At 41.8% G+C, this 25,824-nt stretch overlaps 1 protein-coding gene across 2 annotated transcripts in view; it reads left to right on the top strand.

Moving 5' to 3' along the window:
* The window catches only part of LOC149307423 (A-kinase anchor protein 13-like), a 183,596-nt gene that overhangs the window by 41,189 nt on the left and 116,583 nt on the right, over positions 1-25,824 (top strand). Inside the window, exons 2-3 of one of the 2 annotated variants that reach the window (XM_089539140.1) lie at positions 7,911-8,002; positions 20,017-20,060. In XM_089539140.1, coding sequence (XP_089395266.1) covers positions 20,028-20,060 — 33 coding nt within the window. In that variant the 5' untranslated portion in view covers positions 7,911-8,002; positions 20,017-20,027. Of the gene's footprint in view, positions 1-7,910; positions 8,003-13,912; positions 14,139-20,016; positions 20,061-25,824 lie in introns of those variants that run through there. The other variant, XM_089539139.1, reaches the window with a different exon arrangement.

Genomic DNA, 25,824 nt, shown 5'->3' with positions numbered 1-25,824 from the left:
GCTTGATTTTTTCCCCCTCGGTTAATGTGATTTATTTTTTTTCTAAGCTGCTTTGGAAATGTTATATGGAAGAGTGGGATTTAAAAACAACGCCAACGCCGAATTAAACCTGTATTTTCCAGATGGTATAGTTCGTTTTAGAGGCTGTAATCTAGGAGTTTTCTCTCACAAGACTTTTTCTTAACTTGGTCTTGGATCTTTCCTCATGGAATCTACCTGGAAGGATTCACATCCTATCCTGAAGTAGAAAGTCAATACTCACCAAAGGCAGATGCCAGTTCTTTACCCCATCCAGTGAGGATCTCCACTATTGGGTTTTCAGCCTTTGAGCCACTGGCTTCCTCTCCAAGGATCCCTTGAGGAAGGTTGACTCTTGATGAAATCACCAGTATGAGCTTGAGTTGCGCTGGTTGGTGACCCCAAAGAAGTGGATCAGTTGGTCTGGGTAAAACCTTCAGACCTGAGTCTCATAGAATCATAGATTCTACCTCTCTTTCCTTCCATCCCATCCAAAGATCAGTGTAGGACAGGGTCCTTCTGGTTTTGACGCCTATGTCGTGGGATACCCAAAGGCAACGCAACTCTACCTCTTTCTTCCTTTTGTGGAATGGTGAAAACCTGATTTCTTCAGAAGGTTTTTGGAGGGCAATAGACAGTGTGGAAGGCTGCTCACCAGATGGATAGACTCAGTTAGGGAGGTCATGAGCATGAATCTACAGGGCATAAGCAAAGTAGTTGAAGATAGGAGGGCTTGGAGATACCTCATCTACAGGGTTGCCATGAGCCGGGGTTGACTCAAGGACAGTTAACAACACCAACAGCTGGACTGAATAAAACACCAAGATGACTAAACTGAGATTGTTGTACTTTGAACATATCATGAGAAAACAGGACTCACTAGAAAAGACAATAATGGTTGGTAGGGTAGAAGGCAGCAAGACAAGAGGAAGAACACATAACCGATAGATAGATGGATAAAGAAGTCCTGAGTCTGCAAGAACTGAACGGAGCTGTTGAAAAAAGGGTGAATTGGAAGCCTCTGATTTATAGGGTTGCCATAAGCAGAGGTTGGTGTGACATAAAGTAAAAGCAACAACATAAGATGGAATATCTATGCATTGTATTTTTAATTGCTTTTATTTGTTCATCACTCCAGGAGCCCTTGAGGGTTGGGAGGTGATGCAGAAATACTTTAAATAAATAAAAGTAAATAAAATACCTGGAGGCTTACTCAGTTGTAATGTTTTTTTGCAGTGGGTTTGTTCCACTGCATTTTGGAGATCGTTGTTGGGTCATTACTGTATTTCTGTGATTGCCTATCACTGAAAGTCTTGAATTCTCAGAGGAAAACAAAATTAAATGTTTTACTGTCTAAACTGTGATGTGAAATTAGATACTGATTTTTCTGTTGTTTAAAATCTAACATTTCAAAGTTGAAGAAGAGTGATATAAGTAGCAAGTGATAACTTACATTGCCCGACCAATAATACTTGCATTTCGATAGTGCTGGGTTGCAATCTGACTTGGTAATATTTAACTTTATTTAAAGTAATAGTGAGTGTTTGTGTGTGTACTTTCAAGTTGTCTGTTGACTTATGGCAACCCCATAAATTTCATAAGATTTTCTTACTGTGCTTGTATTAAAACATATGAATGAGATTTCTGAAGGCGAGAGAAAAGTTACTTACTTGATGACCACTTTATGAGGCAAAGCTGGAAAGTCAACCATCTCACGTTGAGGCTTACCTGTTCTCTTGTGGTTTGGGTATTCGAATGGATGAATGGTGTCTTTCAATGGGACAGAAGGGAAAATGTTGCAAAGGTGAGGCGAGGGCAAGGGCAGCACTAGGTGGCTTAACTTGCAATTTCCTTCTTGTTAGTTGAAAGCCTACCCTTGTGTTTTGTTTTGTATTTTCATTTCCTCTGCTGGAATGGGCAGAGGTGGGTCATGTGGAAAACTGGTTGTTGTTTTTCCCAGCAGAAGAAATGAGCACACGGTGTCCGAACAGGTTCCTTCTGTTTGCTCCATTATCCTTACCTGCACAGTAGAAGGGGGATTTTGCAGGAAATGGTTGCCTGCTTTGACCAAATGGAGCTGAATTCTGTGAGTTAAACAATAGATTCCAATATGGCATTTCTCTCTCTCTCTCTGGATGTGCTTATTTCATGAGGCAAAATGCAGATCATTGGAAGCTTTCAAAATAATTGATGAGCAGAATGGTGCTGTCTCTTTCTTCTTGAAAAATCTACATGGGTTTAATTCTGTGCGAAATAATGTGTTTATTGGGATCTCGAGGTCTGGCTCATAAATGTGCCGATCCAGTGGTTCTCGTTATGAATGTGAAATGCTGTGCTTCATTATGCTATCAGCTCTTCACCATGTGCCTGATGTTACATGACTTGGGCACACTCTGATCTCTATTTTTTCCATCAAGGGAGAAGCAAATTGGATCTCATATGAAGTGCATAGTTCATGTGTTGAATGCATATGTGGAATGATTCACCTCTCCTTTAAATAACAGGAGATTTTTTTTTTGTTTGAAAGCCATGCTGAGGTCAAACTAAAGTCAGGAGCAAGAATATGTGCCACTCTCCCTTCTGACAGTTTTGAACTGCAGCTTCCATGTGCAGTAATCATCATACCCAAAGGAAGGTTAATGGAGGAATCTGAAGCCCAATAGTATTTGGAGGGCTGAAAGCAATAGGTTATGTAGCTGATTCCAGTTCCCAGATCTCAGGGCCTGGACCCACTTCTCATGGGGGTTTATCACATGGAGGTTTTTGCAGCTCTGACCCCAAGCCACTGCAGGTCCAACAATGCAAATTCACATGATAACGTGATGTATTATCACACATGATTGCTTTTTATGGGGGCGTCATTCCAAGGTGCTTTCGCAGTCAATCCAAAGTGAATTGGTGAATTTGGTAACAAGCGAATTCACAAAAATTGCTTCTAAGCTCACTTCGATTTCTCTCCGAATTGGTCTGGTGTGGAATGGCACTTTGCTTCCATCCTGGCACCCCCCCCCCCCCCTCCAAACCTCCAAGGTCCCACATTTCCCATGATGCGGCGCTGCAGTTTTGCACCATTTGCTTCCAGTACTCCATCTGCTTCCATTGCTGCCAAGAGGGAAATGCGGCTGGGGAAAGGGCAGAGAGCTACTGGGGAATGAATGTATTCACATTTTAACGTGGATAGAGCTGAGGGTGGGCAGTGAGTGCTGGTTTGAATGCAAAAACGGACTCCAGAGCCCATAGAAAGAGTGCTTGATGTTTCAAGGAGGAATGGAAGACTGTCAAGGAGGGCACGTTTGGATGTTGCTGGCAGGGTTTGGGGGGCTGGCAAGGATGGCACATTTGGATGTTTCAGGGAGGGCTGGAGGACTGTCAAGGAGGGCATGTTTGGATGATGCTGGAAGGGTTTGGGTGGCTGGCAAGGGTGGCACATTCAGATGTTTCAGGGAGGGATGGAGGACTGTCAAGGAGGGCATGTTTGGATGATGCTGGAAGGGTTTGGGTGGCTGGCAAGGGTGGCACATTCAGATGTTTCAGGGGGAATAAAATAGAAGGGAAGAGGAAACATGAAACAGGAACCAGGAAGGAAGTGTCCCCCTTCTTCACCCTGGAAGTGCAAAGGTTCACGATGTGTTCAGACCCCCACTGAGCATGTGCAAGGGTGCTGATTCGAATAGTTGAATCCGCATGGTGTTGTAATACAATGTGCACTCGCTCCGCTTTGACCTTGTAATTACCACAATTTTGTTCTTCATGTGTGATAGTTCATCACATGAATAGCCTTGGATTTGAAGTGACTGCAACGTATGATAAACACCATGGTGAGGAGAATGGAATCTCAGGGTGAGAGCATGGTCTTGCAAAGTGTGTGCATATATATGGTGATTTTATTAAGCATGATATATTAAGCATCAACTACAGTTACACGCTATATGTCAGTTCAAGTTTTTAAAATGTCTTAAGTAATGAGAAAAATATACTGGTTGTTCAGGATGAATTTGCTCCTGGAGTTTATTTTGCATTTCAACTTCCTGAGAGATTGAGATTGGTTACTTCTGTAGCAGGACCATGAAAATGCCTATCAAATAAAAGAACCAGGCTTTATGTAGTGGCTTTTTCATGCCTAGCTGAGGGGTTTGGGTGTTATTGGTCCTGTATACCTATTTTAAGATAGTATATTTCTTGTGTACCTGTTGCTAGGTTAATACTAAGAAGAAAGACCTTGGTCCTCTTATCTTGCTGCAGGATAAGTAAACAACCTCCCTCCAAAGAGGAATGCTCATAAATCTCTGGTTTCTTAACTGTACTTCTAAAAAATCTGGAAGCTTCACATTCCAATCTGGTGTCTGCAGGTGAGTCCATTTTTTGAGGCAAGGAGACTTTAAAAAGTTTGAATTTAACCATCAAAGATCATAGATACCAAAATGAGAGGGCTGGAAGAGGAGGAGTGAAGTCTTATATTGCTGTTACTGAAAAGTCTTGGGAAGAATTGCCAACCAGACGGAGCTTGGATCTGGAGAGTCAAGCTTCCTCACTTTGGCTGTGCCCACACTACAGAAACAATCCAGTTTGATACCACTTTAACTGCCATGGCTCAATGCTGTGGTTTTCTGGGATTGGTGGGGAAGGCTAAATGTCTCACAAAGCTGCAGTTCCCAGAATCACACAGCACTGAGCCATGGCAGTTAAAGTGGTGTCAAGTTGGATTATTTTGTCAACGCGGATGCAGCCTTAGGCTCTAGAATAGTGCAAGGAACAGATCACAATGGATGTTGTAAAGTTTGTTGCATTTCTGCATAGAAAATGATGCTGTTTTGCATGTTACTGAGACCAGAAAGATGCTTGACATGGATGCGCCGTGGATGGGAGGCAGGGATTTTAAAAAATTATTATTACACAAAAATTATTATTATTATTATTACAGTTGGCCCTCTCTATCCACTGATTCTTTATCCACGGATTCAGCTACCCACGGCTCGGAAATAGGGCATAGTGGTTTCTTGGCAAGATTGGTTCAGAGCAGGCTTGCCATTGCCTTCCCCTGGGGCTGAGAAAGTGTGACTTGCCCAAGGTCACCCGGTGCATTTCATGTTCAAACTGGGAATCGAACCCTAGTCTCCAGAGTCATAGTTCAACATTCTTATTAATCGTTGTCATCATCATCATTTTCATTTCGATCCTGTCTTTCTCCTAATAATCCACAAGAAGCAGGAATTGCAGACTTGCTTGATTTTAGATCAGGGCAAAGTATTCCGATGTCCTTGGTACAGAGTGTAAGTTGCCTGGGTGCATTTTTTTTTTTATAAAAAAGGAATATTGTCTTATGTTTCTAGTACTTTAGACCCAAGTTCACGTTTTATAGGCTCAACCTGCATCCTTTCATGACATGTTGGAACAGCTGCTCCTTCAAATTGCTAATTGCATATAAGCTTTAAGTAATAAATCCTCTTTCATGACATGGTATTTGGAGATTGCTCCTTGCAATGTTGTGTGTTTGGACTGCTTCCTGCACAGATAATGTGAGGAAGGGGATGTTTTGGGGCCTGAGACATCATCATCATCATCATCATCATCAACACTGAACCATAATTTAGGGACTGTGGTATAGGATTGCATGGCCCTTCTAGTATGTGGACTTTCTACCTTTCCTTTCTCTATTGCGGAATGAGAAAGAAAGGAAATCCCTGCCCATTTTGATTAGATACTATATAGGACTTAAGTTGCTAACATTCATTCAAACTATTCCTAAAATCCAGTGTGTTTAGTCACTGCTCCCAACTCCTAAATCTTGGCTCTCTGTTTCATCTGCACTGGTCTTGTATGTTGCCTTAAACAGTGGTTTACCTATCTGCAGTATGGGCACAATGGTAACTTTTTGTTGTGTGCCTTCAAGTCTTTCCATCTTACGGCAATCTTATCACTGGGTTTTCTTAGCAAGATTTGTTCAGAGGAGGTTTGCCATTTCCTTCCCCTGAGGCTAAGAAAGTGTGACTTGCCTAAAGTTGCCCAGTGGGTTTCATGGCCAAGCTAGGAATCAAACCCTGCTCTCCATAGTCATAGTCCAGCATTCAAACCACTATGTCTATGTAGGTAAGTCCTTGCCTAAGAAAACCCTATGAAATTCGACAGACAAATAGAAGGCATGTATGCACACAAAGGGTAATTCCTGAAGTAATGGAAGTGTGAAGCCGCTAAAGTCCTCAAAGCAAATATACTTGGCATTTGTAATCACAGTGCTGCTTTTATGTTGGCCATGTTCAAAAGAGAGCTTCTTTGCACCACTAATTGGTGTAGTATTAAGACAAAAATAGAAAGGGTACCATTTGTCACATGTGTCGGTATATCAGCGGTCATATGGGTGGTTATCTCCCTGCCAAGGAAACTCATCGAAGGGTGTGAGCAAACAGGCTATGGTCCAAGAAGGCTTATGCAGAAATCTGTAGATGCAGTAGGTGCCGCTTCAGAGAATGCGACTTACTTAAGGTCACCCATTGGGTTGCCATGGCCGAGTGGAATTTGAACTCTAGTCTCCAAAGTCATAGTTGCTCAAACTGCTACACCTCACTGGCTCTCAGTGTTTTACTAGCGGCGGATGGACTGTTTAAACATTTTGCCCTTCTGCAGAGGTAGCTTGTGGTGTTTGCCCTGGGCAGTGGTTTGCTTAGGAACTTGCATGACCAGGGAGGTTTCAGTTCTGGAGAGATGAGTCATAAGTCAATAAAAGGCTCCAAGAACAAATGAGGGCTGACTTTGTCGATGACCATGCCTGTATTTGCACAGTGGATAGCTTTATAACGTGTGCTGTTTAGTGACTTTGTTTTCCACCAATATTTTGACAAGGTGTGTGCTCAAGGTTTTTTTGAACAAGCCTTTGGCTGCCGTTTTCAGATGCCCTCTGAGCATATGCTAGCTGCAGATGAATAAATGAAATAAGGAATGTTGCTTTGATCTCACTTGGAATTTTGCTCTGAATGATCCATATTATATATACGAAATTCAAAGGACAATTGTTGTTGCTGTTGTGTGCCTTTGAGTTGTTTCTGACCTATGGCGACCCTAAGGCAAACCTAGCATGGGGTTTTCTTGGCCTGTAGCTTCATAGGAGGTTTGCCATTGCCTTTCCCTGAGGCTGAGAGAGTGTGACTTGCCCAATTACACACATTGTGTTTCTATGGCTGAGTGGGAATAGTATGCAATACTATTGTGGGTTGGCTAATGAAGACAATTTAACAAATGGACAAATTGACAATGTTGATCAAATAAAAATATTTGCAAATGTTAAGAAAGATTGATTTTTTAAAAAAATATGCTGTGGTCAATTGGGGAAATGAATCAGTTTTAAGTTTTGTAAAATAAACAGAACTGATATATTGACAGAATTGATACATTGTGGCTTAAACAAAGTATTATATATAAGGAAGCAGAATAATAGTGGCATATATTCATCAGCTGCAGGGGAACAAAAGTGTTTTCAACATCTGGTTGTTTATTGGTGCACTTTGCTGTTGACTAACCTCTTACCAGTATTCAAATAAAAGTGATATCAAATTTATTCTCTTGAAGCTGTTGCTTTACTCGAGAGATGCTTAATTCACGTTATGGTAGTAAGGCCATATCTACGTTGTACCATGCAGACTGTCCAGTCTCAATGACCAGTCTCACCTTTCATAGAAAAGCATTCCTTCCATGTAAAAAACTAGCATTTCAGGGATTTGGAACAGTTGTTTTCTAGAAAGAGGCATTGTTTTTGTATGGAGCAGTCTTCCGCCTGCAGTCTTGCTTAACCACCTTGGTGAGAATCAGGCCCAAAGTAATGCTTAAAACTATTTCATTGCATTAGCTTTTTTTAATTCACATTACTACAATCTCTCTCTCTTTCTCTCTCTGCTCTTCAGGATGCAGATTTAACGTATGGTGATTCTCCGTGCCTGATTCCTGTGGTTTGACAGAAGTTGCTGGAGCTTGTATGCTGCTTCATGCAGTCACAGTAAGTTGAACTTTTGTTTTGGTGGGGGAACTACAGCAAAATAGACTTTACTTTTTAAAACATAATAGAATGGGCTGTAACCATCAAAAAGTTGTACAGCCTTTCCTACCTTAGCAGCTTTCAGATGCACTGGGCTACAACTCCTCTTATACTTGAGAAGACACAGTGATGGGAATTGTACTCCCACACATCTTGAAGGGCTGAGCACAGTTGTGAGAATGCATTAATGGTCTGGGAGTCTTGGATTTGGCTGCTAGACTTCTGGTTGTTGACAGGAAAGTGCTCCATTCCACATTGCATCCCACTGGTTTCAAAGTTATCTTCCTGTGTGACATTTGGGGACTTCTAAGGGGTTGCATCCAAGTCTAAAGCACAGTTGGTTGTTTGGAAGTGTGCATGTCTCTGAAGATGCCAGCCACAGATGGTGGCGAAACGTCAGGAATAAACTCTTCTAGAACATGGCCACAGAGCCTGAAAAACCCACAAAAAACTGTGCATGACACATCTGTGTACAGTGCCATGTGATAATGCACTGTACTCCCCTTTGTGAGCTTGTACTTTATTATATCTGGTGTTGCTGTAAAGAATGACCCCATGTGGTTTTCAGCTTTCACTTATATAGAACAAAATCCCTTGTTGTTGCATATGGAATTGATTCTTGAAATGTTTGCAACCGTGTACACTGTACAGTATCCTGTCCATCTCTGCCAAGCTGCCATAATAACCTGATCATTAGACCAGCAGGTGAGGTGGCTTCCAAATCTAGCTGCCCTTTGTTTTCCCCCACTTCCAGCTTTTGGCTTTTGGTTAGATCTTACCTGGAGTACTGTGTCCAGTCCTGGGTACCACAGTTTCAACTGGATCATGTCCAGAGAAGGTTGACCAAAGTGATCAAACATTTGGAAACCATACACTGTGAGGAACGGCTTAGCTTGAAGAAGGGAGGTTTGAGAAGTGACATAATGGCCATCTTTAAATATATGAAGGGATGTCATGTAGAAGATGGCATGAGCTTGGCTTTTTTTTGCTACTCCAGGGACTAGATCATGAATCAGTGAATTCAAATTACATGAAAAGAGATTCCACCTAAACATTAGGAAGAATTTCTTCACCGTAAGAGCTGTTTGAGAGTAAAATAGACTGCCTTGGAGTCTGATGGACCCTCCTTCAACAGAGCTTTAATGGCCATTTTTCAGGAGTGCTTCAGTTGTGTATTCCTCCATGGAAGGAGGATGGACTTAGATGGCCCTTGTAGTCTCTTCCAGCTCTATGATTCTAGGATTCTAATTTGGAAGGCACTGTAAAGCTGCTTTGTTGACATGTTTGGCACATCTTAATGGTTTTAATTAAATTAAAGCCATAGGGTTTGTGATCTAAATGGCATAAACAATAAGCTTATGGCCTGATCCAGGATACTATTTGTATTGGGCAGGATGGAATTTATAGTACATGTGGGCTGCCCTGCAACATAGAAAAAGATTGAACTGTGTTTGCTGGAAATGTTGGTTTGATGAGCGTTTGATGAGCTCAGCAATTTGAAGGATCTGTTTTCTACAACTTTATTTTGTGAAAGAAGAAATAGAACATGTGATGCAAGGTAATATTTTGCATGTGGCAGTTAGAAATCCAGAGAACTTTTCTAATTTTGGTGTATGAGTAAAATTATTGTGTAAATCATTCTCTTTGGAATGTGAGTTACTTGTAGTGTCTTGAGCACATGCCCAGGTTCTAGATCAAACTGTAAAATGCTTTATACCAGTGGTTCCCAAACCCTGATCCTCCAGATGTTTTGACCTTCAGCTCCCAGAATTCCTGATCATTGACCAAACTGGCTAGGAGTTCTGGGAATTGAAGTCCAAAACACCTTTGGTGGGACCAGAATTTCGGAAACACTGCTTTACACCATGGGCACTATATCAAAATGCTGAAGTAGCAATGGATGTCAGGAACCTCTTCTCATCTTTGCAGAGTCTGGCATTGGACTTTTTGAATGCATAACAAACAGTTCTTACCTTCTTCATGCCATAAATAGCAAAACACAGTAGTTGGCAGGAACTTCCATTCACCTTACCTTCTCCTCTTCCTTCCCTTCTTTTACTTAGTTATTGCAAACTTAATGGGTCTAAGCCATGGATGGCTTAGTTCCTGAGATTTGGAGGGGTGTTTATTCTTTTCTGAATGATGTAGGAGACTACCCACCACTATGCCAATTGTTGTTGCTATTATTTATTTATTTATTAATTATTACAGTCCGTCAGTACAAACAAACACCAAAAATGGTACAGTATCAAATAGGATACAATTAAACATTCCATAAACACAGTGAAATCGATATAATCAAGAAAGACGTTTTAGACAATGCTTCTCTGCCTTTTGGCTAAGATCAAGTGTGGTATTATTTATATAACTCTGGCTCTCAAGCTCTCTAAGGGTTGGCAGGGGGGCACAATTTTGACCTGATGTGGTCCAGCATAAAACAGCTGCATGGGACAAACCAGGACTGCATCTGCACTGTAAAATTAACGTAGTTTGACACTGCTTAAACTACTATGACTCAATGATAGGGATTTCTGGGGTGTGTTGTTTTGTGAGATATTTAGCCTTCTGTGTCGGAGAGCTCTGGTGCCACAGGAAAACTACAAATCCCAGTATCTCATAGGATGGAGTGAAGACAGGTAAAGCAATGTCAGCCTGCATTCATTCTGAAATGTGGCAGCAATCCAAATAAAATCTCCCGAGAGGGCACAAGGGCTTTTTCAGTTGTTGTTGTTGTTATTTCAGTGAGAGTAGGGGCCGCACTCAGATCCATGGGCCACATTCCTTCCCTCCTTAACACTCTAAGCAGATCTGTGTCTAGATTGGAACTAAGAAGAGAAAGATTGCAGATGGCTTCTTTTCTTTTGGCACCCCTTGCCGAAAGAGCTAAATGGCGATGACACCGAGTTACAAATTCCAGAACTGCTGAATGAACATGCTTAAAATACTGCCCCGTTAAGAGCTGGTGGAGTAGTAAGACCAAGCAGGAGTCAGAGCCAATGTGCTTGGCTGTGTCTCATCATGGAAAATAAAATATCTAGCAGCAGACAAAAGTTAGTCCAAACACTTTTAGTTTGAGCTGCAAGCATGTTTTTTTAAAATGCCAACCTTTGAATTAAAAAATTCGCTCCAAAAGGTGAAATTGAAGCCAGGAAATCAAATAAATTCTGGAGGCCTCTTAGAGTTCTGAAACCACACAAGATCCTCCTAGATGTCCCCAAAATACAGCTAAAATCCTAGAAATCACAACCAGAAATAATATCTGGATCATTTTTTGGCTAGACATTGCTGCAATCGTCCCTTCCCATGACTTTAGATATAAACATCTACCAGGGTTCGACTCTTTAAAACCTCATGATAGGTTTGCCTTAGGGTTGCCGTAAGTCGGAAACGGCTTGAAGACCTACAGCAATGACAAATCTACCTGTGAGAGCCAGCATGGTGTAGTAGTTTGAGTGTTAGAAGAAGACTCTGGGAAACCAGAGTTTGAAATCATGCTCAAGCATGGAAGCTCACTGAATCACATTCTCTGGGCCTCTGAGGAAGGCAATGGCAAATCCTCTCTGAACAAATTCTTGCTGGGAAAATCCCACACTAGCTTTGCCTTAGGGCTGCTATAAGTCAAAAATGACTGAAAGGCACACAACAAAAACCATCTGCCTAGAATTCCCTGTGCAAATATCTCATTGGAATGAATGGGAGATGGTTAAAAAAGTGTTGGATTGTGCTCATTATTAAATTTATCTCACAATGGGGAATTGAACCCTGGTCTCCAGAGTTGTAGTCCAATGCTCAAACCGTTATAGCATGCTGGCTCTCACCTAAGTGATACTTAGTGAGAACTCAGTTAATAGATTTAAATCTCTGGTTTCAGTTCCAGATTTATAAAGCTAGGGTCCCATGTATCCTATAAGTACAAGGACAGAGCAGGTCACTCACCAGAGTAACAGCATTTGGGCCAGCCTTGTTCACAATTTGGAGTAACTGGGGACCACCTAGTTACAAGGTGACTTCTGTTTTGACTTGTTGCCAGCATCATAGGACATACCATAGGGCACAAACCTATATAAACCAAGCTGTGCTGTTATGATTGTGTTGCTGCTGTTTTGTATATAAAAGTACAGAGGACAAGAGGCATTTATTTGCAAAGTGGCAGGAGCATAATAGCGAGGCACACAATAGGTCTAGCATGCCATTGTGTTTTTCATTTCCGCATGCCATTCTAGACGATAAGTCATAGTGGTTAAAACGATTGTGTATTCTTTGTTCAACTATGTACATCAGTACTTGCGGCGAAACAGTCAGCATTGTGTTACCGATTCCCCGGCCGAGGGAAAAGAGGCTTATGACGAAGCTGAGCTCAGTTGGTATTATTAGAGCCAGATGATAATCCTTTTTACACTTCCATTACCGCTTGGACAGTATTTCTGTTTTATTTGAGATAGAACGCAGACAGGGTGAGAATGGTGAGTGTTTTAAGATTTTGGTGCCTAGCAGGGCTTTTAGGACAGTGGGGTGTTTTGTGGGGTGTGTGGAGACAGAAGTGGAAGGGAAGACAGTAGAAAGATGCCCAGATTAAAGGAGGAAAGAACTGTTGCTGGCCGCCATTCCTGGAAATGGTGGTGGAGGAGACGGCTTTTGGCATCCTTGTTCCATCTGTCTTGTCCAGTCTTGCAGATAATAGGACTGGATATTGCATCAATAGCAAATTTTGAGGGAGAAATGTTTCAGGAGGCATTTTCCCAAATAACTTTGAATTATTTCTTGAAAGAAAAAAAAAGCAAGTTGTCTTTCTATCTGTAGAAAAATCATGTAGCGCCTTTGAGAAAGAAAGACGTTGGCAGCATGAGCTTTTGTAGACTTAAGTCTACTTCTGCTAGTTATTTTTCTCATTTGAAAATGTGATCCATTATGTATTGGGCCCTCTGTGGTGTCTTGTTGTATATTATCATGTCTTGCCTCTTTTTGGACAATTCTTCCAATAAGCAACATGAGGCACTGATTCACAAAGCACTGGGGCATTTAGAAAAGGGCTGGTTCTGGGGAGAGTGGTACCCTCAGTGCTGTCTTTCTATAAGTGAGATGACAAGAAGGATGCTTCTCTTCCCAGTTCAGGCAGTTAGAGATTTTGGGCTGTCCCTATACTGTCTATATAGGATTGATTCCCAGCTTGGCCATGAAATCTACTGGGTGACTTTGGGCAAGTCACACACTCTCAGCCTCAGGGGGAAAGCCATTGCAAACCCCCTATGAACAAGTCTTGCGGATAGATTTGCCTTAGAACAACTAATCTAAGATAAAGACAACAACATTTAAACCAGAGAACTGGTAAAATTTATATGATTAACATTTATTTATAGAGCGCTGTAAAGTTTGCACAGCACTTTACATAAATGTGTGATGTTAGATTAATGTGTAAGGTCAAATGTACTGTCTTCTTTCATTTACTGAATTAGCACACACGTGCACGCGCGTGCACACACACACACACATCACTGCCTCAGACTAGTAAATCATACTTGAAACATTTTAAGTGTATCATCTCAATGGTCCTTTCAGCACCTTTCCTCAACACATATTGGGGGTCATCAGGTTGGGAAAGGCTGCTTCATATTAAGTTTTAAAGAAGGTCATAATTATCCCCATATTGTAGGAGTATTTGTATGAAGAAGCAAGACTAAATACTGGTTGTGAATGGTCTTACACAATCGTATGTTTGCCCTTCTCCCCTGGGTTGTTGCCAGTTATATAACTGTCACATCTAGAAATCCCAAGATTCCATAGAAAGGAGCCATGGAAGCGAAACTGAAATCAAAGTGCTATAACTGCGTTATATGGAGACATCCTTCAACAGTTTCCTCAAGTAGTTATATCTTTACGTTTAGCTTTGTTAACCAAGGGAGGGGGGAAAATCAGCTATGCAGGGCACTGAAGCGCCATCCTACCCCACAGGTCCAATTCAAAACAAGTTTCTGGATCTTCCAGTCTGAGCATTACTAGGGGGATGCGGGACCAGGTGACACCTCTTGTGGGGACAACCTGATGGAGTGGTTGCTTCTGTCTGTCCCAAGACCCCCCCTTGGTCACCCTCCTCTGTCAGGTAGGATTCCTCTATCACCAATAGAGCTGCCCCTTTCGGGACTGGCATGACTGGCAAGTGAGAAAGGGTGCCACCTGCCTTTATTGCTTGCTCAGCAGTTGTGCCAAACTTAGCACTGGCTTCTGGTGGCAGAAGCTCTATTTCCCCCATCAATGGCTACTGGTGAGGAGTATGATGCTTTCTTGGTCTAGTGCAGTGGTGTCAGTGTGGGAGTGTGTGGGTTACGCATTGCACCTTGTGACACCCCAGTGGAGAGGTGGCACCTGGTTTGTGTCTCCTCCTCTTCAGTAAGGAAGAGGCAAATGCTTACCCTTCCCACCTGCTCCGTCACTGGAGTACCTCCTTGGGGAGGAAGCCTGGCGATAGAGCAGCAGGAAGGGGTGAATGTGCACCTTTTCTGGGCGACATCCTCCACACCAGGTGGCACTCCAGCTAGTGATGCCACTGGCTGGCGGATGGGGTGGCTGGGTTGTGTGCCAGGCAAGCAGCCTGGGGGATGACAGCATTAGTTACCACACTGGAGTGACACAAATCCGAATGGCACCACTGCACACCTGTCACATCTTTACTCTAGTGAGCTTACAATAGTATGCATGACTCTCTTTCTCCTCCCCTTTGGTATTCTGGCAAGCAGCTTTGTGAGAAGGAACATACTGCGATAGAGTGTGACTGGCCCAAGCTTGGGTCTGTGATTTTCTTAGCTGAGTGGGGACTTGAATCTGGATCAGTCAAGTTCCATTACAGCATACAGCCACTACACCACACTGGCACATTGAGGATCAAGAGTTGACTGAGATTCTTAAGTTTATCACATGGGACTTGGGGAACAGGAAGGGAATTGGAAGGGAACGGAACGGAATGGGGGAAAACATATGTTATCACACGGAAGAATGCCATTGATGCCGCCGGGAGTCCCCAAACAGTTCCCCATCCGTCCCACAGCAGCTGATTTTGAAGGATACTTTCTCCCTTGTTCACAAAAGTCTTCCAGGGTAACGGTGATAGATATCCAAAGTCCAAATCCAGTATGTGTGTGTTGCCCAACCATGAACTGCTAGGTAGCCTCTGTGTGTCTCTTCCAGATAGTGTCTCTTGTTTGCACTATTTTAGCTATTTTAAGTAAGTGTTCTTTGAGCCATGCCCTAGTTTGCCTTTGTGGTTGATTTAGTACTGAGATTACCTTATGAAGCAGGATTTGAGTGGTCTGCTTATGTCACAGTTTAGCCTCTTAGTTGCTGTGCAGTGTTAATTTTTCTGTGCCTAGTAAATTTCAGAGCAAGACTTACTATCAGGCAAAAGTATCAAGACTGGGGAGTGGGCCGAGGAAGAGTCATGGGATGCTGGCTGGGCACATAGTGATTTGGGCAAGGCAACAGCCAGGCTAATTGGGTATCATTAAGAGCCAGCATGGTGTAGTGGTTTAGAATATGACTGTGGAGACCAGGGTTCAAATCCCTGCTTAACCATGAAAACCCATTGCCTTGGGCAACTCACATGCTCTCAGCGTCAGAGGAAGGCAAAGGTAAAGCTCCTCTGAACAAATCTTGGCAAGAAAACCCTGCAAAAGATTTGCCTTAGGGTTGCCATAAATTGGAAAAAACTTGAAGGCGTACAACATCACCAACAACATCAGCAGCAATGGCCTTTGTGATATTTCACAGCATCTAGGGATATGCCCAATATTCCCCAGTGGGAGGAATCCTGCTTGCATTGATATCTCTGCAAAGAACAACAACACCTTGAGAAAATGCAAGCATATGACTAAAATGGTGATTTTATACACACACACACACACACACACACACACACACACACACACACATTGTCCTGTATGATTCTTTTGCCTGATGATGAAGCCAGTGGAGCTTCGAAAGTTTGCATCATGTATTTTGTGCATTTTGGTTGGCCGATGAACGGTACCACTGTTCTGTGGATCTCGGATATTATTGTACTTTGCTTCATGGCCAAGACAGCTACTCTTGAATATACTCCCCAGCAGTGTAAGATTAATAGTGGTGGACACGCTGCTGTTAAGGAACATTTGTCCATAATTACTGATCTTCTGTCTTCTGTGTTTCTCCGAACACAGCTTGAAAGCTACTGCTTTAGGGAAAGAAACTTCTTTTCCATCAAGACTGTTTCTGAGAAGCAAAAGCCAAATTGCTTCCATGCTCGGAGCAGCCCCTGACAGTGCTCATCCTCCCTTGAAGCCCAGCAAAGATCCTTGCTAGCGTCAAGGATGCAATACAATTGTTCTTTTGTTTAGACTTAAGCTTCCATCCAGCGCTTTTTCCTCCCACCCGTGGTCTCCCCCCACAAATAGCTCACTTATGGATGTAATTCCCCATTTGTTTCTCTGATTCCTTTGCCCCAGGAAGTCTTCCTTGCATAACATCCTTGGATTATGCCAGTAGTAGATCTTCTCCGTCTGCTAGGAACTGGCCTGTTGTAGTCATAATGTTGTCATCCTTGTCGTATAGCCAAGTGGTTTGTAGTAAATAAAGCTTTTTTAGAAAACGAGGACTCTGTGCATCAAAATAGGCTCTCTCTATGTGTGTCTGTCTCTGTTTCTCTGGTATTCAGGTGGTTCAGATTCTTTTAAATGTGTGAATACATCCAGCCACATCTATTTACGTAACCTGAGTCCTATACTTGTTGTATGTTAGGGCCCCAGTGATTCCCAAACATTGATCCTCCAGGTGTTTTGGACTTCAGCTCCCAGAAGCCCCAGCCAGCTTGCTGGACAGTCAGGAATTCTGGGAGCTGAAGTCCAAAACATCTGGAGGACCAGAGTTTGGGAATTGCTGATACGGAAGAAACTGTGGACCTCTTATTCAATCAGTACTACTAGCCAGCGTGGTGTAGTGGTTTGAGTGTTAGACTGCAACTGGGGACTAGGGTTCAATTCCCAACTCAGCCATGAAACCTGGGTGACTGTGGGCAAGTCACATGCTCTCAGCCTCAAGGGAAGGAAATGGCAAGCCGCCTCTGAACAAATCTTGCCAAGAAATCCCATGAGAGATCCCCCTTAGTGTCACCATAAATTGGAAATGACTTGGAAGGCACCCAACAACAACAATGTATAGCGTCTCTGTGGGCATTGCTCATACATTTTCACATATACAGAGCAGTTTTATTGTCCCCTAAAGATGCAACCTGAGATTCTAGAACTGAATTCGGAATGTGTTACCATATTCTCTGCCCCCATAAAATTGTGGCAGACGTACAGTCCTCTGACCCTGCATTTTGCAATGGACAAACCACTGTCCTCCCCTTATGTCTGTGAATATTTTTTTCTAAAACAGATTTTAGAAAACAAATCTGTTTTCTGCTGTCTTCTCTGGCACAGACATATTGTTAAGACTGATTGCTGCACAACCCTGTGAATGTGTTGGTGCTGCCTGCTCCCTCTTATTTGATCTCAGCAATCCCAGGTGCCTCCATATAAGCTGATAATGGAGTAAAATGTTAAAATTATCTCCATACATAATACCTCAAAGTAATGTGTTCTGCATCTGCCATTTGGGATATCTGTTGAACTGGGTATAGACTGGGAATATGTCTTTGATTCCCTTCATTGCACACTTGTCAGCTAAATGAATTTAGACAAAGGCGACATGTCAATTAGAGCTGTCAAAATTCCTGCTGCAGCTATTAAAAGAAACAATATTTCTTCCTGCAGGAGAACTTTGCAGTATTAGAGGTTTTGTGGCCCAAGGATGCTGTGACACACAGGTGCTTCTTCGCCTACATCCGCACTGCAGAAATAATCAAGTTTGACACCACTTTGGTCCAAAACACCCTGCAGAAATAATCCAGTTTGAGGCCGCTTCAACTGTCCTGGTTCAATGCTAGGGAATTTTGGAAACTAGTTTTGTGAGACATTTAGCCATCTCTGTCTGGGAACTCTGGTGCCACAATAAACTATGTATTATAATTCCCAGAATTCCATATCATTGAGCCATGATATAGTAGTGTCAACCTGGAATATTTTCTGCAGTGTGGATTCAAGTCTAAACCCAAAATTCATCCATGTTTTGTCCACACCTTATACCCATAGCATAAAGACAATTTTATACATGATATTTTAAATATTTTTGCGCATGAAACAAAGTTTGTATTCATTGAACCATCAGAAAACGAAGGTGCCACTCTCTCAGCCACCCATGAAAAGCATTTTTTTGGGGGGGAATATTTCAAATTTTTAGATAAGGGATACTCAACTTGCATTTCTAAATGATAAAATATAATTACAGTGGGCCCTTTGTATCCCCTGGGGTTTGGTTGCAGGAACCTGCTGTGCAGGGTGACCAGGATGTATCCACACAACTCAGTTATAGCACTTTGATCCCAGTGTAGCTGCCATGACTCCTTCCTAAGGAATCCTGGGATTTATAGTTTTCATGAAGTGCCTAGAATCCTGTGCTAGAGAAGTCAAACACTGATGTTCCGGGAGGAAAATTCTAAGTGTCTCTCCAAAGTACAAATCCCAGGATTTCATAGGATAGATTATAGAACCCCAACAGTTAAAGTGGTATCAAAATGTTATAACTGTGCAGTGTGGATTCACCCTTAGTCTACAGGTTTCACAATATTGAGCTTGTCGGATAATCAGAATACATACCTCTGGCCCCAGTTATGCTATAGACTTAACACTGACTTATACAAACCTAGCTGTCAAGGATTCCACTAAAGTACCTTGGAAATTGCATTTTGTTGAAAGTGCTAAGAATTCCTTTGGCTTTTCTCCCTAATACAGTTCCCTGGGGCCAGTAAATGTTACACTGTCTGGAATCTGTAGTGCAGGTAGGATAGAAAGAGGGGCATGATGACATGTGCATCCCTTTTAAATTTGGAAAGGAAGTGTTTGGGGCATTGTCCTGCAACTTTTCCTAAAAATAGCCATAATATTTTGGGCTGAATACTTTTGCGTTGACAGTATTGTATTTTAATTTTTTTTGCTGTAAATCTTTGTTTCCTGTTTTCGGTGGTGAAGGATAGAAAAAAAAGATGTTGCCAGAGTAAAGACTCTTCTCTTGTTAAATATACTAGAAGCACATTGCCTGCTCAGTACATCTGGCAGAGAGAAGCGGGAAAAAAATCTTACCACTAACAGTTGTATAATGGACTAATACAAATGCCATACATGGAGAGGTTTTATCAGATTCTGAAAACGTTTAAGGAACAGTTAATAATTGGGTTTGCACGAACTAGGCGCCATCAAGGTAAGACAGAACCAAGTATGGTTATGCTTTTCAAACCTTAAGGCGCTCCTGCATTTGACAAATCTCAAAGGGGTTTTCTAGGAAAACCTGTGTAAGCCAAAAGGGTGCTCAGTCCTGTTTCTGAAAACATATGTTTTAAAGTATTTTTAAAGGTCTTCTGCCAGAAGCGAAGCATTAAAAACAACGTTGAATTGGACAAACCCAACGCCACCCCAAATTATAGAGGAAGTGCAAAACACAAGCTTAAAAAGCAAAGCACGTCTTATTAGACCATTGGAAATATTCCACAGTAAAAATGCCATGTTGTTGTATGATTTCAAGTCATTTCTGACTTACAGCGACCCAAAGCAAACCTATCATAGGATTTTCTGAGGGCTGAGAGTGTGTGACTTGCCCAAGGTTACCCAGTGGGTTTCCAACCAGGTATAGTGCAGATACAGCCTAAGATTGGGAAACTTAATAGAGCAATATCCTTTCCAGGTAGGGCCATTCATTTAAAAATTTCAGAGTCTTTTCTTTTTGCAAAAGTAGATTGGACCAAAACTTAAAAATATTAATCCTTTATTGTGCATCATAAGTAAATTGATTGTTCTTGTACTGAGTATGTTGGATATACTTTTGAAATAATTCTCTTTTTCCATTTTCTGTTCCAGCGTTCTGGGTCATGAAACTTAATCCACAGCAAGCTCCACTGTATGTAAGTAGAACTTTTTTGGGGGAGGAAAAAAAATATCTACATTCGTTTTAAATAGTGGCCTTATTGATGAGATGTTAACTTAGGTCCAAATATACTCTAAACAGCATGCAGTTGAGAGCTGTTCGTGTTTTACATTTTGCCTGCCTGTTCCGTATAGTGCCATGTGATTTAAAAAATGTACAAACAGAAATTACCAAGCACATGATGGTAATGATTGAAGGTACACTAATGACAGTTGTAAAGCATGTAAATATAAGATGTGAGAGATGTAGGAGTATTATGAACATATGAGCAAGTGTACTGGCAAAAGCGAATGGCTCTGTTTGCCTACTTGTGAGCAGGATTGGATTGAGCTTGGCGATGAACAGTCTTCTCTGGAACTAAGACTATGCACACTTTCATCTTGTGAGTGACCATTTCTACCTGTTGCTTCCCCTTTCCGCAAAGAGTAAGGCTGCATCTATGTGGCAAAAATAATCCAGTTTGACACCACTTTAACTGCCACAGCTCAATGTTATGGAATTCAAGGAATTGTAGTTTGCGGTGGCACCAGAGCTCTCTGATAGATTCCTAAATGTGCCGCAAAACAACAGTTCCCAGAATTTTATTGCATCGAACCATGGCAGTTAAAGTGGTGTCAAAGTGGGTTATTTCTGCAGTGTGGATACAGCCTAAGTTCTGGGATTGTGTAGAAGTGAAGCCTTGGTACACATTGATGGCATACTTGAACTTGAGGCAACTTGATGCCCAAGCGGAGAAGGTACCTTACCCAATATTTCAAGCTGTGGCACTGTTCAGACTGTGAGTTGCCCTAGTTTCTTTCAATGCTCAGACTGAGCACTCACAAAAATCACCCCTTTTGGGATGATGGAGAGAAATACTGCGGCTTGTACATCCCTTGAAATAAGCATTGCTATTCTAACCACTAAGCAAGCCAAAACATGAGAGGGACTGTTGGGTTGTAGGTTTTATGTTTCTCCCATCAAACACTGGAAAGAGGATGTGAAGCAGAGCATTGGCACCGGTTCATGGACCACCACCCTGAGTAGTGCTGGAGCAGAGGTATCCAGATTTCCATTTATAGCCAGGAACATGGATTTCATGTTAGCAGAATGTAGACTTCTTTCAACAGTATTCCAATAAAGTAAACTTTTCACAGGCCAGGGTGCTTTTTATACATGATTTACCTTGTGGCAAGGATGTGACCTACGGTTTCCTAGATGCATGTGTGTTGTTTACAGATCCATTTCATGTGGACTTATTACTGTGATCTGTGGTTGCTGAGTGCAGTTTTGTTTGCACAATAATTTCTGGATGATATCCCAGAACCTACCAAGCAAAAATGCAGGACTTCCCTTCAGGTATTCATACTACCTCTTGAGAAATAAAAGTACATTTGCTTTTTTAAAAAATTGAAACTTTAAATTACTTTAAAGAATTACTGTAATAAAGGGCTGTCGAAATTGTACGGCACTTTTTGTGTGAAAACATTTGGAAAACTGAAAAAGTTGTAGGAGGAGAAGCAGGACGGATGTTGGCCAGAGGCATGTCTAAGAGAGAGCTGTGGAGTATCTCTTACAATACAATACAATACAATACAATACAATTTTATTTACAGTCTTTGGCCAAAGTATCTAAAAGTGTACAAGTATTAACTAGTAGAAGCAAACCTACAAACATACTAGCTAAAATACAAATGGACATATGGACATATTACATGCTAGATTGCAGGGACCTATTTTCTAGCACCCTATGTTCAACATTTCATATTAGATCTGACCCTGGGTCATTTGCAGATTTGATTATTTGAGGTTTTGATTACTATGTTCTCTCTAGGAATCCTCCAGCGCAACTCTGCCAGAAGTTGACTATAGAGTTGTGCTGGAGAACCTAAACGTTCCTAGATAAAACACTTCTCTAGGCATTTGTAGGTCCTCCAGCATGATTCTGTGGTCAACATCTGGCAGATGTTAACCATATTGGAGACCTGGAGATTCCTAGAAAGGTGTAGGTAAAAAGAATAGTGGGTTTTTTAATTGCGGTTTTTTTACATTCATGAGGGACCTTCACCCCTAACTGCAGTCAATGTGGAGGGACCACTGTACGTTTAAACCACAATATCATGCACACAGCCTAAATGTATTTACATATACATATACTTCTCCTTTCTTTTCCTGCTGGACCTCATCCTATCTCTTAGGCGTTTTAAAGGGATGCAGGCAAATGCCACAGCCCATTTCTGCCAAAAGGCAGATGTTTGAGGAGCAGTGGTATCACTCCCCTTCGGATGTCACCTGGTCTGGTTCGCACCCCCTGCACCCTTTAGTGACACCCCTGATCTGAAGTTCAAAGGATTGAAAACAATGAGCACGTTGAAGCCATGAATCTATAAAGGCATTGCTTATCTGGGTAAATATGTCCAGTGCACCCAGAAGTATATTTCCAGAAGTACATTTATGAACCAATTTGCTCTCTGGTTCATCTCGCCCCTCTTTCATATAACATGTAATATGCAAGCCTTTGTTGAGAGCAGTGCAGTGCCACCTGGTGACTACTGCAGAAGACAGACATTGACTTTGAACAATGCTTCCTGTTCCAGAAGAGAGAGAAAGAGAGAGTGAGTGTGTGTGTGTGTGTATATATATATATTTATTTCCTTTGTTAGATTTGTAGAACTTTGTGGTTCTCAAATGGTGGGAGAAGACGCCAGGGGTTTGGGCACAAAAACTGCACAAGGGGTGGTTGGGCATAAGACTTGGAGGCCCTGATCCCTTCTCCTCTTCCCAAACCTTTTAGTGTGTAAAATTAACACGTGTCGAGTTAAATATTGAGTTTACTTAAATAAAACTGTTCTATATTGCCCAATGTTATTTCCTTATAAAATGTTAAAATATGAATATACAGGAATGTGCAAATGGAAACACCCACAATATTTTTATTCATATTAGACGTCGGGCCGGGGGGAGACGTCCATATGTAGATGTGAAGATACACCTTAGGTATATCAGCAGTAATGTTATCAGGACTACTTCATACATTCCCTTGATTCATATGTAGACTTGACTTTAGTTTTCTAAGCACAAGAATTTGCATGGCCCTTTCCTACAACTTTGCCAGAAGAACCAGAAAACTGGATACTTTCACTTAGACTGTGGTTACAGGTTGTGTCTGAACCCAGATTAACATTGGCTAGTCTTAACTATGGTTTATGGAGACAAGCCAACTCCAAAACATGCTTCAGAATCAGAATCCATGAACCGCAGTTAACTCTGACTAAATTTCTAGGTTTGGACAGAGTAAGTATTTGTGGTTAGCAGCAAACTGCGCAAAATGGCCTTTTATCTCAGCCTGAGCTCAAACACAACATTTTTTCACTCCATTTATTTCTGGAATTTTTACCTTGGAGGAGCTTAATCTGCAGAAAGTTGCAACACAACTGATGAGTGACAGAAGTCCTTTTCTTGGCATGCTTGACCTAGGCCACTGCTTTTATGCGGGATAGTTTTTTTGCTTCAAAAACAGGTATCTCTGGAGCTGCATAACATGCTAAGTTAGCCAACATTTCCCCACCTTTCCTACTCTCCTTAGCAAATGTATTTCTGCTCAGTTTCCAAGTGTTGCTCTTTAGATAAATATGCACATCTGGACTAGGCACTTGGGGATGAGAAAGTTTATATTATTTTTTCCATCCTTCTTCCAACGAGTTCAAAGTGATGAAGGTGTTGCCCAGTGATTTGTCTACAGAAGGTATCAGGTCCGTTCCCTGGCATCTTCAGTTGCAAAAACTCCAAGAAGCAAGTGATGTGTCTCTGAAGAACTATGTCTTTGAGACCCAGATGATCTACTCTATTATCAGAGTGGAGAAGACACACCTGGGATAAAATAAGCTCACCTGAATAAAATTGGATCGACATGAATTGTGTCTCTGAAGGAATATGTCTTTGGCCTGTTACAGACTGCCAAAATAAAGCTGCTTCGGGTCTCTTTGGAGGTATGCTGTTTAAATGATGCATGCAGCCTAAGAATCCGGAAGCTGCATTTCAGTTCTTAGGAATGGAGTATGGCTTTGGCGCGACCTCCGGACTCTTAGGACCCATGCATCATTTAAATAGCATACCTCCAAAGAGACCCGAAGCAGCTTTATTTAGGCAGTCTGTAACAGGCCTTTGAGACCCAGAAGATCTGATGTCTGTCAGAGTAGATAGTGCTGGGATGGGAAGACAAATAAACTCACCTGGTATAAAATAGCTTTCTGGGTTTTTGTGCCCACAAACATCTTGTGAGGTAGGTTAGACTGAAAGATACTGAGTGGAGATCATGCCTGTATGTGAATTTAGATGTGGATCTCTCCATCTGAAGTTTCACATTCTTGTCTGGTAAGATCTCAATGGCCCCGTACAGACAGGCCAAAATAAAACTGCTTTGGGTCACTTTGGAGGTATGCTGATTAAATGATGCATGCGTCCTAAGAGGCCGGAAGCCGTGCCAAAGCTGTGGTCCAATCTTTAAGACTGGAGCATGGCTTTGGAGTGACCTGAAGCAGCTTTATTTTGGCCTGTCTTTATGGGCCCAATTTTGTTTTATCCATTGCTACCTATGCATTCCAGCAGAGCTGATTATTCCTTCAAAGTTGACCTTTTTCTTTTTAGGTAAAGCAAATCCCAGAGAGTTTGAATTGCTTTGTCAAGGAAAAGGATTGCATTTTGTCAAAGAAAAGGATTGCAGTGAGCAGTAGAGAAAACATACATACACACTTCAGAGCTTGTTCACTGTTTTACCTGCAGTCTAAGAGTGTAGAGGGCAACTTGATGCCAGCACCGCCTTGCCTATATTTTTAATGTTAAGCAACTATCTTAATGTTGTTCTCACATATCCCATCCATGCACCAAGCTGGGCGCATTTAATAAAAGGAGATCCTTTGCTGATTAATGCCTGGCGAAAGGTGTCAGATCTATTTTGCTTGCATCCTCTTGGAAACTTGTTGACCATCTGGTGTATGGTTTGGCTGCTATAGAGGAATTGATACAAGCTGTCACCAGAGGCTTCTCTACTTAGTATTAGTAATCCTATGTGAATGCACAGAATAAATGTGTAATTAGTAACTGTTGACTGCTTATGGTTTGGCATTCTACTCTTAATTAAAATGTTACCCTTCTGTTAAAAACAACAAAACCCCATTGTGATGATGTCTGGATTTCCTTAAATATCTCCAGGTTTGGAGTAGATGGATGTTTCTGATGGCAGTCGTTTGTACTGTGGACTTTCACAGATTCTATGATAATTGTAATTCCAAGGGCCCCCAAATGCACATGCCACCTTGTTGTTGTTGTTGTTGTTGTGTGCCTTCAAGTTGTTTCCAACTTATGGTGACCCCTAAGGTCTGGGGTTTTCTTGGCAAGTTTCTTCAGAGGGGGTTTGCCATTGCGATCCGCTGTGGCTCAGAGAGTGTGACTTGCCCAAGGTCACCCAATGGATTTACATGGCTGAGCCTGGATTTGATCTCTGGTCTCCAAAGTCTCAGTCCAATACTCAAACCACTACATCATGCTGCTGGCAAACACAGTGGTCCCTTGGTTCCAGGATTTATTGTTTGGTGTGTGTGTGTGTGTGTGTGTGTGTGTGTGTGTGTCTGTTTATATATTTCAAGCTGTGAATGGTTGAATTCGTGGATAAAGAATCAGTGGATATGGAGAACTGACTGTATATTCCTTGCTCTGGCAAGCTTAGACTTAGATCCTATTTGCTTGGCAAAACACTTTGTGCC

This window comes from Sceloporus occidentalis, unplaced genomic scaffold (assembly GCF_023333645.1).
Source record: "Sceloporus occidentalis isolate IW3139 unplaced genomic scaffold, rSceOcc1.0.p SCAF_9, whole genome shotgun sequence".
NCBI classification, from domain to species: Eukaryota; Metazoa; Chordata; class Lepidosauria; order Squamata; family Phrynosomatidae; genus Sceloporus; species Sceloporus occidentalis.
The sequence above is the reverse complement of the archived record's forward strand: the minus strand, read 5'-3'. Positions and strand labels throughout refer to the sequence as shown.